General features: G+C 43.0%; 1 protein-coding gene across 1 annotated transcript in view; it reads left to right on the top strand.

Annotated features, from left to right (window-relative positions):
* CYTH3 (cytohesin 3) overlaps window positions 1-16,664 on the top strand; it is a 100,143-nt gene that overhangs the window by 55,648 nt on the left and 27,831 nt on the right. Inside the window, exons 2-4 of the mRNA XM_075899501.2 lie at window positions 2,365-2,447; window positions 5,522-5,586; window positions 5,997-6,063. Of these exons, the coding sequence (XP_075755616.1) occupies window positions 2,365-2,447; window positions 5,522-5,586; window positions 5,997-6,063 (215 nt within the window). The remainder of the gene's footprint in view (window positions 1-2,364; window positions 2,448-5,521; window positions 5,587-5,996; window positions 6,064-16,664) is intronic.

Below are 16,664 nucleotides of genomic sequence, written 5' to 3' on the forward strand. Positions count from 1 at the left end.
CTTTTTTTTTCTTTTAATAGAAGATTTGACCATTTCCTAAATTGAAAGTAATATATTAATGTTTGTACTTGGAACAGTTAAATGAGATCACTTGATAGTACTTCCTTATAGGCTATGTTGTCATTTTAATTTTGTATTGAGAACAGAAGGGGGGGGGGGGGAAGATGGTCAGCTTTTATAACTGGAGTTTGACCATTGGCTATCACAAGGAAGGGCAAAATATGGCCTGTGGGCCACATCAGGCCCTCCAAGTCACTGGATCTGGCTTGCCAGGAGCCTTAGCCAGTTCCCTGCCTGCCCTCTCCCACTTGGCACTCAGAAAAGCGGGCTGTGTGCATCTCTGAATGCTGAGAGCCTGGGTGGGGGAGAGGCTTCTCATGGTGCCCCCACCCCCAGTATCTCCCATTGGTTAGTTTCCAGCCAATAGTAGCTGCGTCCCCTCCTCCCCCATGCCCCGGGCTCATAGCATCTGATTCAAAGAAACAAACATGGCTCCCGCAGCTGCTCTGAGCATGTACCAGAGGTCCTAACTAAGGAACTTACTGGGCTGCTGGCTGGGAGCTGCCCAGATAAGCATCTCCCAGCCAGAGCCTGCCTCTGGCACCCCAGGCCCTCCCTCTGGCCCCCTCTTATATCCCTATCCCATGTAGCCCAAACCTTCTGTACCCCCACTACAGCTCTCATACACCTTCCCCTGCACTCCTGCCCCAGGTTACCACCCCCTCCCAGACCCTGCACTCCCTCCTCCTACACCTCTCCCTTAGGTCAGAATCCTCTCCTGTACCCATACCCTCTCTCAGACCCTGCACCCCAATTCCCTGTCCCACATCACAACCCAAACCTCTGCATTTTTACCCTAGGTCACAATCTCCTCCTTCACCCAAACTCCCTCCTAGTTCCCACTCCCCAATCCCTTACCCCAGCTCTTGTCTTCACCCAACCTATCTCCCAGATCCCACACCTCCTTCATTAATATAATGGAAGGGTGTAGCCTTGACCACTTACCAAATTATTGGAGTGGCTCTCCATTACAAATGTACTGCCCACCCCAGAGCTATCAAAAGACAGTACACTTCAGATTTCAAATGTATTTATTTAAAATTAAACCCAAATCTTTGTTTCTGATTTGTCTCTCTAGTCTGTTAAATGCATGTTTATTAGGTCAGGACAAAGCTTTTGCTATTTAAAATTACTACATTTGTCATGCATCTCACTTGGTGGTAGAACTCTTCCTAATTGTTTTAATAGTTACATTTTAACAACCTTGAGAGAAAAGCTGCTCTGTCATCTAAATGAAAATAAAAACAGCTAGCATTCAAACTGTTAACCACAGTACATGATAATCAGAAGAACATGTGAATACTGTTATTTATTGAGCAATGACAATGTCTTCAGTGTAGTACAAACAAATGAGATGCAGCCCTGGCCCTAGGATGTTTACTACCCAGCAAAGAGAAATCTAATTGCGCAGAAAACAACTGAGATGTTACTATAGCAGTACCTCAGATTTCCAGCCTTACAGACATGGGCAATGGAGGTTGTGGGAGGCTCTTGGTAGGCTGAGGTTCAGCTGGAAATATGCATTCAGTAGCAATTATTTTTATCAGCAGCGTAGCACTCTTATTTCAGCTTAGCGAAGTAAATAGTTGAAGCTATTTTAAATATGGCAAACTATTTTCGAAACGTGTGAGATGGTGTGTTAATATTTTCTAACTGCGTCTTTATTTGCAATGAATAAAAATGTTACCTGCTGATAGAAGTAATTGTTATTAAAGATGCTATCATTACTGCTTGTTCCTGCACCTGCGATACAAACCAACCAAATAAAATGTAATCTTGACTTGTGTCCTGTAACCTGAGGCTGATTTCAGTCCACATCTCCATAAGGTGCCTATATATAAATATTTTAAGTATTTCCTGAAAGATATGATGAATGTATGCACCTTACAAGGCAGTCTACATTTTGTAAACCTAAATAGGGTAATTTTAGGCATCTCCTTTTGAAAATATTCTAACAACTTTGGCCCATAGCTGGTGTAATTCTAATTATTTCTTTTATGAATTTGGCCTCTTGACTGTAGATCTACGTCATAAGACCCATTATGTGATAATGAATCCAACAGTTGTTGTATTGCTTTCTTTAAGTACTTGAATCTTTTGGGGGTGATGATAAGTCAGTTAAGTTGATTTAAAAAGTGAAAGTTCAGTTGTAATGGAGCTATGCATGTTTTCCTCATATTTTTAGCTAAAGAAGTGCTGCAGTTACTTTTTAAAAAACTGTTTTTCTTAGCCAAATTAATAGATACTGTTGATAATTAATTTGTCTGCAATTGTTAATCGTACATGCATTTGTTTTATTTTCAGTACCAGATGATCTCTCGATAGAAGAGAGAGAAGAACTTTTAAACATTCGTCGCAGGAAAAAAGAACTAATTGATGACATTGAGGTAATAAATTAACCTGTCTGGTAAAGATGCAAAGATGACTGAAGACTACGTCAGTACATTTAGTACTACAGCAATATGTTATGGTGTATTTATAATTATGTATTGTTTGGTAAAATTTTCAAAAACACCTAAGTGTCTTGAAAGTTAATTAAAAGCTTAGGCTCTTACCGTATTTTCCGGTGTATAAGACGACTTTTTATACTAAAAAACATCCCCCAAAAATTGGGGCTCGTCTTATACGCCGGGTATAAACATACAGGCAGTCCCCAACTTGCAGGTACAAACGGGGCTTTTCTCGCCCCGGAGGACACGGACGGCGGGACCTCGCGGTCCCGCCGCCCGTGTACTCCGGGGCGAGAAAAGCTGCTCCGCGTCTCCCTGGTCTGCAGACCAGGAAGACGCAGAGCAAAGCCTCGGGGGAAGCTGGCAGCGGGACAGCCCAGACGCGCCGCGGCTGTCCTGCTGCCGGCGTCCTCAGAGGCTTTGCTCCCGGTGTCCCTGGTCTGCTGGAGACGGTCCCCAGCAGACCAGGGGCACCGGGAGCAAAGCCGAAGCGGCGGCAGGGTGCCGTGCTTCTGAGGCTTTGCTCTGGCAAAGCCTCAGAGGCGTGGCACCCCGCTGCGGCTGCGGCTTTGCTCCCGGTGCCCCTGGTCTGCTGGGGACCGTCTCCAGCAGACCAGGGACACCGGGAGCAAAGCCGCAGCCACAGCCGCAGCCGCAGCCGCAGCGGGGTCCCGCGCCTCTGAGGCTTTGCCAGAGCAAAGCCTCAGAAGCGAGGCACCCTGCCGCCGCTTCGGCTTTGCTCCTGGTGCCCCGGTCTGCTGGGGACCGTCTCCAGCAGACCAGGGACACCGGGGCAAAGCCGGGGAGGCGGAGGGGTCCCGCGCCTCTGAGGCTTTGCTCTCCGTGTCCCTGGTCTGCTGGGGGGGGGGGGAGTGCGGCCCCCCCCCCCCAGCAGACCAGGCTTTTGTTGTGGACCCTGGGGCAGAGCAGCTGGGGCGCTGCCGGTTGGCCTCTTAAGGGGGGGTAGTCTTATACGGCGAGTATAGGCGAAAACCTATGTTTTAACTAGAAAATTAGGGGGTCGTCTTATACGTCCAGTCGCCTTATACGCCGGAAAATACGGTAACACACTTAAATCTTACTTTCAGTGAGATTTAGGGCTTGTCTATATGAATGATTTCATGGCCTATTGGGGTGTAAATGTACTCTGCACTACCCTGTTGCAGAATAACTGTTCGTGTGCACTGTGCTGATGCACACTTGTTGATGGATTTGTCATCTAATTCTTCCTGTTTCAAAGAGGAATCAATTAAAACTCATTAAAGAATGTGTCAAAGGGTCTATGGCAGGCTAATGTAGACTAGATTCACACCCTGAATGCTATGAACTAATTGTGCAGACAGGCCCTTAAGCTCCTAAGACTGTGTCTACACTGGGAAGATTCGGCGACAAAAGTGCTTGTGACATGCAAAAGTTACCGCATTGAAAACAGTACAAATCACTTTTTTTGCCTCGCATTGTTAAATTTCAAAGCCTTATTGCTAGCACCCTGTCAAGTGATAGAGCAAAGAAATGTGGGTATGTATTCCACAGTGCAGTGCTGTGGGAAGGCAGAGCTGATACCTACACTTCTTGGGATTCCCTCATAGCTCTGTGAGCTTTTTATGCTAAGGAATGTCAAAACAGCACAGCAGTATATCCACTCCTTCCCCTGCAGCAGCAGTCTGCCTGCCTCAGTGTTCCTAATAAAGGGCAGAACATAAGCACTCCAATGATTTGGTCTTTGTTCCCCAAAGGGAGCAGCTCATTCAGCTGTCAGATATTTCCTGAAACTTTGGAATGGGAGGAGTGCATGCCTGTAGGGCAGCAGAGATCACAAAACACTGAGCACAGTAATCAGGGCAGGCATTGTGGGACACTGGCGGAAGCCAGCTCACTCAACAAAACAAATAGCAGAGTCCATGCTAGCTCTTTGTCGACAGTAAAAGGAGAGGAAAAGACAAAAGCCTCTCACAGGGGTGGAAGTTTTTTGCTGCCAAAATGGGGTGTTTTTCCTAACAAAAGTCACAGTGTAAATGCTCTCACTATTTTATTGCCAAAAGGCAGTTTTTGGTGCCAAAACATGCCAGCATAGACAAGGCCTATATCATTCAAGTACTTTTGAAAATTTTACCCTGAATCTGTATAATATATTGTGTGTGTACCTACATACATTCATTTGTATAGTTAAATATATCATATAAAGAGATATTGTAGATGATTGTGGGACATAATGAATTGAGATGTTGGAGCAGAGAATTCTCATACTGAAACTTTATAATACTTGTAACATTGGCAATGAGACTATGAAAAAGATTAAGATAAATATATTATTAAAGTTTAAGAAATTGGCATCAGTAGCCAGAAGAGATGACCCTAAGCAATGAATTTTGGATCAAGAGTCAAAAGAGAATCTCAACACAAGTTGATTTTTGGGAGTTGCTAATGGTCTGAGTAGAACTCAGCTTCTAGTGACAAGACACAAATGTCTATCTGTAATGCTGGTGTAAATGTAAACCATATATCCCAAATGAGCCACAACTGTTATTGATTCTTGTTTGGATAGCACAAAGAATCCCATTGCTATTTATTGCAGAAACTCCTCACCACCATTCTGCCTCATGATACATTTTTGCAATAGCCAGTAATGAAAAAGAAGAGTAGGGAGCACATCTAGAAAAGTATGATTTTTTTGCTCACCATCTTTGCACATAATATGGGGCCATCTTCTCCCTCCTTTTCCTTGTCAATCTAGTCATTGTCATTATTATTATTAGGGTCCCAAGTTAGATTTTCAGTAGAGCCTCTTTCATATCAAGTTTTCAGACTAGAACAGAGGGCTCTGTACTTGTTAATGCTAATTTATGTCAGATTCTAGTAAATTCTGATTGTGTAACACTCTCACAACTCTACTGACTTAAAATGAAATCTGCATTGATCACATTAACATTTATTTGGGGCAGAATGAATATTTTTAAAAATGCTTTTTAATAAAGGTTGGTTAACTTACTTTCTTTTCTTTCTTTTGGCAGAGGTTAAAATTTGAAATAGCAGAGGTTATGACAGAAATTGATAATCTGACTAGTGTAGAAGAAAAGTAAGTAACTCTAAAAACCACTCAGTAATAGGATCCTGGCATAGGTGTTTCAGTAACAGGAAACAAAAATTGTGTGTATTTCCAAAATCTGGATATTTATACATTTATATTATTATATAATTTATATTATTTAGTATTCTAATAGACTTTTCCATAGCTAATACTGTTATCTTGTGAAGCTGTGATAAGTAACAAGTCTTTCTGTGTAACATGTTAAATAATAGACTATTTTGGGTTGTCACTTTTTGGAAGATAATATCTTATGATACTATGATTTTTGACCATATAAAAATAAATTATTAAAAATAATGATGAAAATATAAATAAAATGAGATAATTTAAAATTATTGCATACTCCATTTGGCAAGGGCAGCTGGTAATTATTTTTTTTTGTTCTTTCAAATGAATAGCAAAACTACACAGAGAAATAAGCAAATAGCTATCGGAAGGAAGAAATTCAACATGGATCCTAAGAAGGTAGAAAAATTTATATTTGTCAGGATTTAAGTTATTATTTAATGATTTTATTTTTGCCAAATGCAGACCATACTGGTGGTAATTAATGGAAGTTAAATTAAATTATGCATTTTAAAATTCCCCAAACATTCATCAAGACACTGTTATGGCCATGCAAAATCACTGTGAAAATGGTGTCCAAAATCTAATTGTGTCCACTCATTACTATTATCCTTTTCGTTATCATGTAGTAAATTATGTATCTGAGCAAATACCTTTCTTATGGTCAGACTTACCTACTGTATTTAAAATTGAATCAGTGTACTCATTGTGGTATGCTTGCAAAGAAACCTGATAACATGTGGTGGAGATATTTTGTGTTGATGTGCCAAATTTAGTTTTAAAAATATTTTACAATTTGGTCAGAAGTTTGGAGCCCCTTTATTATGCAGTCTCCTGTATGATTTTTTAATTTATGCTCACAGTTAACTGTTAATATAAACAACTACATTTATATACACAAATGTTAACATGCAATTATGTGCTTTCATAAATAGCACTTGTACAAATAATTGCAAGTAGAAACGTCGTCATTACTTTAAAAAAAAATATTTCTTAGCTTATTATTTGAAGAAATGTATGTCTAGAGTTAAGACCGATATAAAGACAGCATTTAGCTTTTCTGCAATGTCCTTATTTTCCTTAATTGTTCCTCCCCCCTCCCGCCCCCCCCTCCCCTCCGCGTAGTCCTGGACCGCCAGTTCTCTTGCAGATGTCCTCTTCCTGGTATACTGAGAATTTCTTGTTTTTTTAACATACCTGGCTAATTGCTCTTCAGATCTCCTCTTCTTTACCCTTCCTAATTTCCATTATGTTTTTCCCTTGCTTTATTGTTTACTGCTTTCTGAGTTTATTAGGATTGGATTTTGAGTATCTGAATGATACCTGTATTAACATCCTTTATTCCCCCTCCCCTCTCTCCAAATCTTCCTTACTTAAAGCTTAGGATCACTGTCCTAGTTTTTGGTATGATTTCCCAGGAATGTTGAACTTGAGTACCATAAATTAGTGTATATAACCCGCACCCGTATATAACCCGCACCCGTGCATAACCCGTGGTTTTTCCTAAATGTGGTTTTAAAAAAAAAGTCTAAGATAACCCGCACACATGTATAGCCCGCGGATTATATATGCTACTTTAAGGTACCTGGTAATTGCTGGCCGGCCTGCAGGAGGGGAGCCGCACTCACATCCAGGCTCCGTGCAGCCGCAGCCAAGTGCAACCCACCCTCCTCCGGGAGAGGGGAACAGAGAGCGCAGGCGAGCTGGCCGGCCTGTGGGAGGGAAGCCACACTCGCACCCAGGCAAGTAAAAATAACTTGTATACTCCGCAGACATGTATACCCCGGGGGGGGGAGGGAACGTTGCGGGGTTTGCAAAACTTTGTATAACCCGCGGGTTATATGCACTAAAACATGGTATATTTGGATGACTTAATGGTTCATTAACAGCAGTGTTTTCAATTAACACCTCTGTGTGATACTTAGGCTATTATCAACCTACAAATGCTCTCTTCTTTTGTACTTTAGTATCGTGCTTAGATTAATAAACCATAGTTTCTTCTCTTAACTTATATCTTTTAGTGGTTTATTTTTTCTGCTTTTGTTTTGGGGTTCTATGTTTTCAAGTGTCCTGTTACTTTACTTCCTCAAAGGTTTGTGGCCAAATTACAAAATGACTTCAGGTACTTTTCTTGCAGTGATGGCTATATTTCATAGGTGGGTGAAATTATTTCTACATATGTAAGTGTTGGCCACCTGTGGGAAACGGGTTTACATCAGCATCTGAAACTGTGATCTGTGTTCTGTAAGAGCTGGGTACTCACATGGTGCTGGCTCGTCTTTGCAAGTGCCATGTTGAATCCAAGGGAACTAAAATACATTAAATGCTTTTCAAATGTTGCTCTTCCATGGAAGTAATTTGTTGTAGTTGCAACAGGAATATTGGTTTTGATCATACTTAGGAGAGAAAACAGTTTGCATGATCATCACTGTGAGAAGTAAATGTAGGGTAGTGGTGGTTGAAGACTCTCTTCTGAGAGGAATGGAGGCACCCATTTGTTACCATGACGTGACATCCAGGGAGGTATGCTGCCTGCCAGGGGCCCTTATCTGAGACATTACGGAGGGATTGTCGAGGATTTTCTGGGCTTCTGACTACTACCCTATGCTACTCATCCATGTTGGCACTAATGATACTGCAAGATCTGACCTCGAGCAGATCAAGAGTGACTTCAGGGCTTGGGGAGTATGGGTGAAGGAGTTTGGAGCACAGGTGGTGGGTCTCTTCAGTCTTTCTGGGCAAAGTAGGGGCCTAGGCAGAGACAGGTGCATCCTGGAGGTGAGTGCCTGGCTGCAAAGATGGTGTCAGCAGGGGGGCTTTGACTTCCTTGATCATCGGATGCTGTTCCAGGAAGAAGGACTGCTAAGCAGGGATGGGGTTCACCTTTTGAGGGAGGGCAAAGAGAGTATTTGGATTCAGACTGGCTAACCTAGTGAAGAGAGATTTAATCTTTTTTGGTGGCCAGCAAGATGGCAAAACCCCAGCCCTGCTGGACACTCTCTTGATGGTACGACTACCCCCCAGTGGGCTGTTCTCTGTGGGCTTGCTGCCCCCAGGAGCCACTCTCATATTGTGTCCCTCAGAACAGCAGCCCCTCCCTTTTCATGTTATGGAAAACAGTCCTTTTCCTGGTGCTTCTGGTTATCCTGGCACATCCAAATGCTGACCTTGCCTTAAGTTAGGATAAGAGGAAGCTACATACCAGATTTGGTGGCCCTAGCTCTTACGGTTTAAGAGGAATTATTGAATAAAGGGACTGACAGACACTGTAAAATGTCTGTCTGTCTATGTCTATATTTAGAGAGATAGATAACGTGTGTGTGTGTATATGAGAGACACACACACAGTGGAGCTTGTAGGGATTGTAGTTATTTAGCTAAGATTTTAAAACTATTTTTCAAAAAGGGCTCATTTTAAAATCTTTCCTATACTAAACTTAGTCTTCTGACCAAATAATTATAGAAAATTCAGTCATCCTCTGAAGAATTTGTAGCATTACATTTGACAGGGGCAGGTGAGTGGAAAAACATAGAGACATGGGAGATGGGCCAGAGATAAAGAAGGAACAAGGCAGAATTGGGGGGCAAAATTAAATCAGTACAGGCAGTCCCCAGGTTACGTACAAGATAGGGACTATAGGTTTGTTCTTAAGTTGAATTTGTATGTAAGTCGGAACTGGCTCCAGATTCAGCCGCTGCTGCTGAAACTGACCAGGGGCTTTCTACAGGAAGCTGGAGGCAGAATTGCTCTGCCCCCAGCTTCCTGGAATCAGCGACTGATCAGTTTCAACAGCGGCTGAATCTCGAGCCTGGGACAGAACAGCTGGGCTGCCAGGTAGGTCCCTGCACGCCGCTGCCGCTTTGCTCCCGGTGCCTCTGGTCTGCTGGAGACGGTCCCCAGCAGACCAGGGACACCCGGAGCAAAGCCGGGGAGGCGGAGGGGTCCCGTGCCTCTGAGGCTTTGCTGTGGTAAAGCCTCAGAGGTGCGGGACCCCGCCGCCGCTGCGGCTTTGCTCCCGGTGTCCCTGGTCTACTGGAGACGGTCCCCAGCAGACCAGGGGCACCCGGAGCAGCTTTTCTCACCCCGGAGGTTGAGGTGGCGGGACCGCTGCGCTCTGGGCGGTCCCGCTGCCTGCGAGCTCTGGGGCGAGAGAGCTCCGTTCGTAAGTGCGGATCCGACATAAGTCAGATCCGCGTAAGTCGGGGACTGCCTGTATCTTAGATACCTGTATATAAATGCAAGAAGTATGGGGAATAAGCAGGAAGAACTTGAAGTGCTAGTAAACAAACATAACTGTGGCATAGTTCAGGGGTGGCCAGCAAGTTAGAAATGAAGAGCCAAAATAGCTGGGGATAGAGTGCAAAGAGCTACGTATTATCTATCTATCTATCTATCTATCTATCTATCTATCTATCTATCTATCTATCTATCTATCTATCTATCTATCTATCGCTAGATAGATAGATAGATAGATAGATAGATAGATAGATAGATAGATAGATAGATAGATATAGTACACAAAATGTAGACATAAAAATAATATTACAGGACATTTTGGACAAAAACCAATAAAAAAGTCTCTGGTCACTTAAATTCATGGCCAGTCTATAGATCTGCAGAGAACTTGACAAGAAACAAACACCAATTTTTTTTAAAAAACTTTAAAAATACAGTAATATTCTTGCACAAAAAATAAGCATCCCCACCATGTATTTTAAATTTAACACTACTGCCCTTTTATGTCCTGTGAGTTTTTTAACATTAAACTGGACTGAGAAGTAAATTAGCACAATTTGAAGTGCCTGTTTAACTCCAGCTTAATGATCTTTGGTATGGCTTCTTCATTTTTTTGTTTATGAAGATTTTGGCTTTTTATAGTTCTAAAATGCAGTCTGGGACAGACCTGAATAATATGAGAGGTTCAAAAACAATAAGGGAGAGACTCATATCTCAGAATAATTGCTTCAGCCTGGCAACAGTAGCCTTTGAATTTTCTTTCATAGAATCATAGAGCTGGAAGAGACCTCAGAAGTTCATCAAGTCCAGCCCCCTACCCTAGGCAGGACCGATCCCAACTAAATCAACCCAGCCAGGGCTTTCTCAAGCCGAGACTTAAAAATCTCTAGGGACCCATTCCAGTGCTTCACCACTCTCTTAGGGTATGTCTACACTACCCCGCTAGTTCGAACTAGCGGGGTAATGTATGCATACCGCACTTGCTAATGAAGCCCGGGATTTGAATTTCCCGGGCTTCATTAGCATAAGCGGGGAGCCGCCATTTTTAAATCCCCGCTGCTTCGAACCCCGTGCAGCGCGGCTACACAGGGCTCGAACTAGGTAGTTCAGACTAGGGTGCCTATTCCGAACTACCGTTACTCCTCGTGAAATGAGGTGTACCAGTAGTTCGGAATAGGCACCCTAGTCCGAACTACCTAGTTCGAGCCCCGTGTAGCCGCGCTGCACGGGGTTCGAAGCAGCGAGGATTTAAAAATGGCGGCTCCCCGCTTATGCTAATGAAGCCCGGGAAATTCAAATCCCGGGCTTCATTAGCAAGTGCGGTATGCATACATTACCCCGCTAGTTCGAACTAGGAGGGTAGTGTAGACATACCCTTAGTGAAATAGTTTTTCCTAATGTCCAACCTGGACCTCTCTCACCGCAACTTGAGACCATTGTTCCTTGTTCTGTCATCCATCACTACTGTGAACAGCCTTTCTCCATCCTCTTTGTAACCTCCCTTCAGGAAGTTGAAGGCTGCTATCAAATCCCCCCTCACTCTTCGCTTCTGCAGACTAAACAGACCCAACTCCCTCAGCCTCTCCTCGAAGGTCATATGCCCCAACCCCCTAATCATTTTGGGTGCCTGCCGCTGGACCCTCTCCAATGCGTCCACATCCTTTTTGTAGTGGGGGACCCAGAACTGGACACAGTACTCCAGATGTGGCCTCACAGAGCTGAATAAAGGGGAATAATCACATCTCTGGATCTGCTGGCAATGCTCCCCCTAATGCAACCTAAAATGCCATTAGCCTTCTTGGCTACAAGGGCACTCTGTTGACTCATATCCAGCTTCTCATCCACTGTAATCCCCAGATCCTTTTCTGCAAAACTACTACTTAGCTGGTTTGTCCCCAGCCTGTAACAATGTTTGGGACTCTTCCGTCCCAAGTGCAGGACTCTGCACTTGTCCTTGTTGAACCTCATCAGATTCCTTGTGGCCCAATCCTCCAATTTGTCTAAGTCACTCTGGACCCTATCTCTGCCCTCAAGTGTATCTACCTTTCCCCCTAGCTTAGTGTCATCAGCAAACTTGCTGAGGGTGCAATCCATCCCCTCATCCAGGTCATTAATAAAGATATGGAACAAAACCGGTCCTAGAACCGAACCTTGGGGCACTCTGCTAGAAACCGACCGCCATCCTGACATCAAGCCATTGATCATTCCCCGCTGGGCCCGACCTTCTAGCCAGTTTTCTATCCATCTTACCGTCTTACCTTTGTTTGTGTCTGACCTACCCTGCACCAAGGCCTGGGCCTTCTTGAACTGAAACTTGCTATTTATATGTCTGCCCCACCCTGCACCCTGGCCTGGGCCTACATGCCTTGGGAACTGTGAGTGTTTGCCTGCCCTGCCCTGGACCAGGACCTGGTCCTTCCTGAGAACTGTGATTGCTTATTTGCCCTGCACCAAAGCCTGGGCCTAACTACACTGTGAGCCAGAGGCGTAGCAAGGGTGTTATGCACTCAGAGGCAAAGGCAAAATTTGCGCTGCCTCCCACCGCCACTGTGCAGCAGCGTCCCAAACCTGGTGCACATCTGAGCCCAACCCTGTGGGGGGAGCTTGTACCATGTCTTCCCCCGCCCCCTCCAGTTTGGAGCCAGGTACCTGCATGCGCTAACCCACCAGCGGAGATGGAGGAGGGTCAGGCTGGGGGCAGAGAGGCGGTGGGGAGGCTCCAGCCACCAGCGGCAGGTATAGAAGGAACAGACGAGCTGAGGGATGACAGGAGGAGCAGAAAGGGACTAAATTGGTGCCCCCTCTGCCACTCTCCTCACTGCGCCACTGCTATTTGTTTGTTTGTGCCCTGCCCTGTCCAAGGGCCAGGGCCTGGGCCTGCCTAAACTGCAATCTTCCATTTGTTCTTCTGCTCTGCCCTGCGCCAGGGCCTGAACCGACTGAGATTGTGACTGCTAAACTGTTTGCCTGCTCTGCCCCGCCCCGGGGCCTGGGCCAACTTAGACTAAGAACTGCTGTTTGTTTGTCTGCCTCACCCTGCCTGCACTTAGGGCCAGAGATTTGTACATTTCAAAGTGGAAGTGCTGCATAGAGCCTGGGGCCTGCGGGTGCCTTAGAGAGTCCCCCAGTGGTCCCAGGCTCCACACAGCATATCAGTCTTTGAAATGTACAAGAGTCCCTGCTGGGGCTCTTGCTACATTTCAAAGCGGAAGCGCTCTATCACTATTCGATTAGTTGATTAACCTAATTTTAACATCCCTAATCACAGCTGAGGCTTGATACACATTTTCTAAAAGTTCTTGGGAAGTATAAAACTTTGAGTAACTCTAAAGTATAAACTGAAATTCAAAGCTGATTTAATTGAAATTATTAGTTGACTAAGAAAAATATATTTAGTGTTTCTAGAGAATGTATAAATATGTTTTGGTAATTGTATTTTATATGGAGAAGGCAAACTAATACAGGTGTCTCCTGTCTGAAATTAGTCAACCGAGGTTTTAGCAGTGGGGAGACATAATAGTGAAGAGTGGGAGTCAGATGTGTCTGAGTGTCTATTTGACGCACTTCTTCCAGACGTTTTTGTTGTCCCAGACAGATCTCCTCTTCCTGTCTATCTGCTTCTTAGTTCTTATCACCTCTTTTCTGCTACAAAAGAAAATGAAATCAAATCTTGGTTTATGGGATTTTAAAGATAGCTTTTTCTGTGGGTGGTAGTTTCTTTTACTTGGAAGATCTGAGTTTGCAGAAAGAGGTATTATTAATGTAAGAAACCTGATAAGCTTCACGAAGACAAGGGTAGGATTGAGGAGATGTCTTATTTCAGTTAAAGTAGATACATTGTTAAAATCTGTTTTTGGAGATTATAATTAATCCTACCTAGCCATTGTCAGCATGCAGTTAGAATTGTCTAATGAAACTACTGTACTTGTTAAATATTTATAATGCAAAAAAACAAGACAGCATATAACTGCATTCAGTCATCTGTAAGGAACTGTACATACATTCACATAATATTTGTTGTACTGTACTGCTATATCAGATACAGAAAGGCCATCAATTCAGGATGTAGGCTTTCTGCATAATTTGTTTACTAAAAGGAAGTTTTCACTTATTCTGTCTTCTGTGAGAGAGTCAACTTTTTAGTCCAGCATGCAGAAGTGTCCTTAATTTTAATTTTTGCCAATTCAATTTTAAGTAATGCAGTCATTAAAAACCAACAAAATAATGTTAAACTGATATTCAGTTGATACTAATCTCAGCTCTTGTACTGCACCACTTTACCCAGTGCTGCACAAGAAAATGTCATTTTATTTCAGCCATAATGCACATATTGAATTCCTCACAATCTACCTGAATGCAAAACCTTAATTCCAGCCTGTATGGTAAAATGTCCCCCACGGGAATACATAATTCTGTAGTCTCTAATGGGAACATATCAAGTGCCGTAGCAGATTACACCAGTGGTCCACTTACTCCAATATTGTGTTTCCAACAATGGGTAGTACCTATGCTAGATGCTTTAGAGCAGGGGAAGGGAACCTCAGGCCTGAGAGCCCCACTTATCTTTTTTGGTGGCCAGCAAGATGGCAAAACCCCAGCCCTGCTGTCCACTCCCTTGGTGGTACGACTACCCCCCAGTGGACACTGTAGGATAGCTGTTCTCTGTGGGATTGCTGCCCCCAGGAGCCACTCTCATATTGTGTCCCTCAGAACAGCAGCCCCTCCCTTTTCATGTTATGGAAAACAGTCCTTTTCCTGGTGCTTCTGGTTATCCTGGCACATCCAAATGCTGACCTTGCCTTAAGTTAGGATAAGAGGAAGCTACATACCAGATTTGGTGGCCCTAGCTCTTACAGTTTAAGAGGAATTATTGAATAAAGGGACTGACAGATAGACACTCTAAAGTGTCTGTCTATGTCTATATTTAGAGAGATAGATAACGTGTGTGTGTATATATATGAGAGACACACGCACAGTGGAGCTTGTAGGGATTGTAGTTATTTAGCTAAGATTTTAAAACTATTTTTCAAAAAGGGCTCATTTTAAAATCTTTCCTTTACTAAACTTAGTCTTCTGACCAAATAATTATAGAAAATTCAGTCATCCTCTGAAGAATTTGTAGCATTACTTAAATAGTTTAGTTTTGTCTTCCAAATGTATGGCAGCAATTTTAATCCTGATTTAAATGGTAAAAATCAGCACAGCTTTTACCCCTCCACAATTATGACACTTCTGAAGTGTGTTCTTTAGAACTCATAATAAGAATTTAAGAACATAAGAACGGCCATACTGGGTTAGACCAAAGGTCCATCTAGCCCAGTATCCTTTCTGCCAACAGTGGTCAATGCCAGATGCCCCAGAGGGAGGGAACACAACAGGTAATCCTCACGTGATCCCTCTTCTGTCATCAATTTCCAGACAAACAGAGGCTAGGGACACCATTCCTATCTATCCTGGCTAATAGCCATTGATGCAGAGCGGTAACAAGGGTGTGGCAAGTGGGGCACTTGCCCCAGGCGCAGTACATTTAGGGACACAACGTTAAAAATTAGAAAGTTAAAATATTATTTTATTTATATCTTTACTATCATCTATTTGCAGTCTCAATATATGTGCAATGAATAAAACTAATACAAAAAATTAAGAATTTTATCATTTTGGGGGATGGGCGGGGGAGGTGTGGGCGCTGGAGGTGTGCAGTTCAATAGCTTGCCCCAGGCGCAGAAAACCTTAGTTTTGGCTCTGCATGGATAGACCTAACTCCATGAATCTATCTAGCTCCTATAGGTTTAAAAGTCTCAGAGGGATAGCTGTGTTTGTTGTTTTTTAAGTTTTTTTTACTTACAAACTAAGGTCCTGTAAGCACCTTAGAAACTAACAAAAATATATAAATAGTATCATGAGCTTTTGTGGGCACAACCCAGTGTTTAACAGATTTATAGGTCTCAATAGTGATATTGTTTCAAAGCTGAAAATATGTGCATCCTGATGAACCTTATTTCTTCCTTAATTTGTAGTACTCTCCTAATTGTCAGTGTCTTTTTTTAGACCTGCACCAAAATTATTCTTGAAAGCAAAAAGTTCATTTTATTGCCTACCTTTACTCCTCTTTGGAACATCTTTTTGTCTAGTTAAGTAGTCAATACATCCAACTATCAAGCAAATTCATGTGTATCATGTCTAAAGAAAGCACAGCTGCTATTACTATAAGGTAAAACACATTTTTTTTGCAGTGAAATCATGTCTTTGTAATTTGAAAAGAGTTAGCCATTAACATTAATGTTCTACGGTGACACTGAAAGATTTTCCAATAGCAAAGCTCCAAGAGAGTGAGCAGTATTCCTGGCTTTAAAAAAAGCTTCAAGATTGAATGGCAATATGTTTACCTAAAGTAGATTGCAGTCAGCAAATTGATTCTCCTTTTCAGGCAGGTAAGGGTTCTATTACAAAAACTGAATCAACCAACCATAAGAATATTTTCATGCTTCCATTAATGGCTGTGGACAGTGGAAAGTAAAATTAGAAGTAGTACAGTGTCTCCCCCTCCCCCCTTCCCATCTTTTCAAGGACGATGGATGTCTTCCAAGTGTGGAGGAGAACAATAAACAGTACCCATTTACAGAAATAGAAAAGATTTTTGCTTTTATCTCTAAAAATAACAAATGGAATCCCAGGATGACTTTCAGTGGCAAAGATTTTCATAATTTACTGAACTCTTCCATATATGGATAGAATTCAGGACCTCAAGGTTCCATGGAGCTTCC

This window comes from Pelodiscus sinensis, chromosome 15, assembly GCF_052426305.1.
Source record: "Pelodiscus sinensis isolate ZL-2025 chromosome 15, ASM5242630v1, whole genome shotgun sequence".
In the NCBI taxonomy this organism is placed as follows: Eukaryota; Metazoa; Chordata; order Testudines; family Trionychidae; genus Pelodiscus; species Pelodiscus sinensis.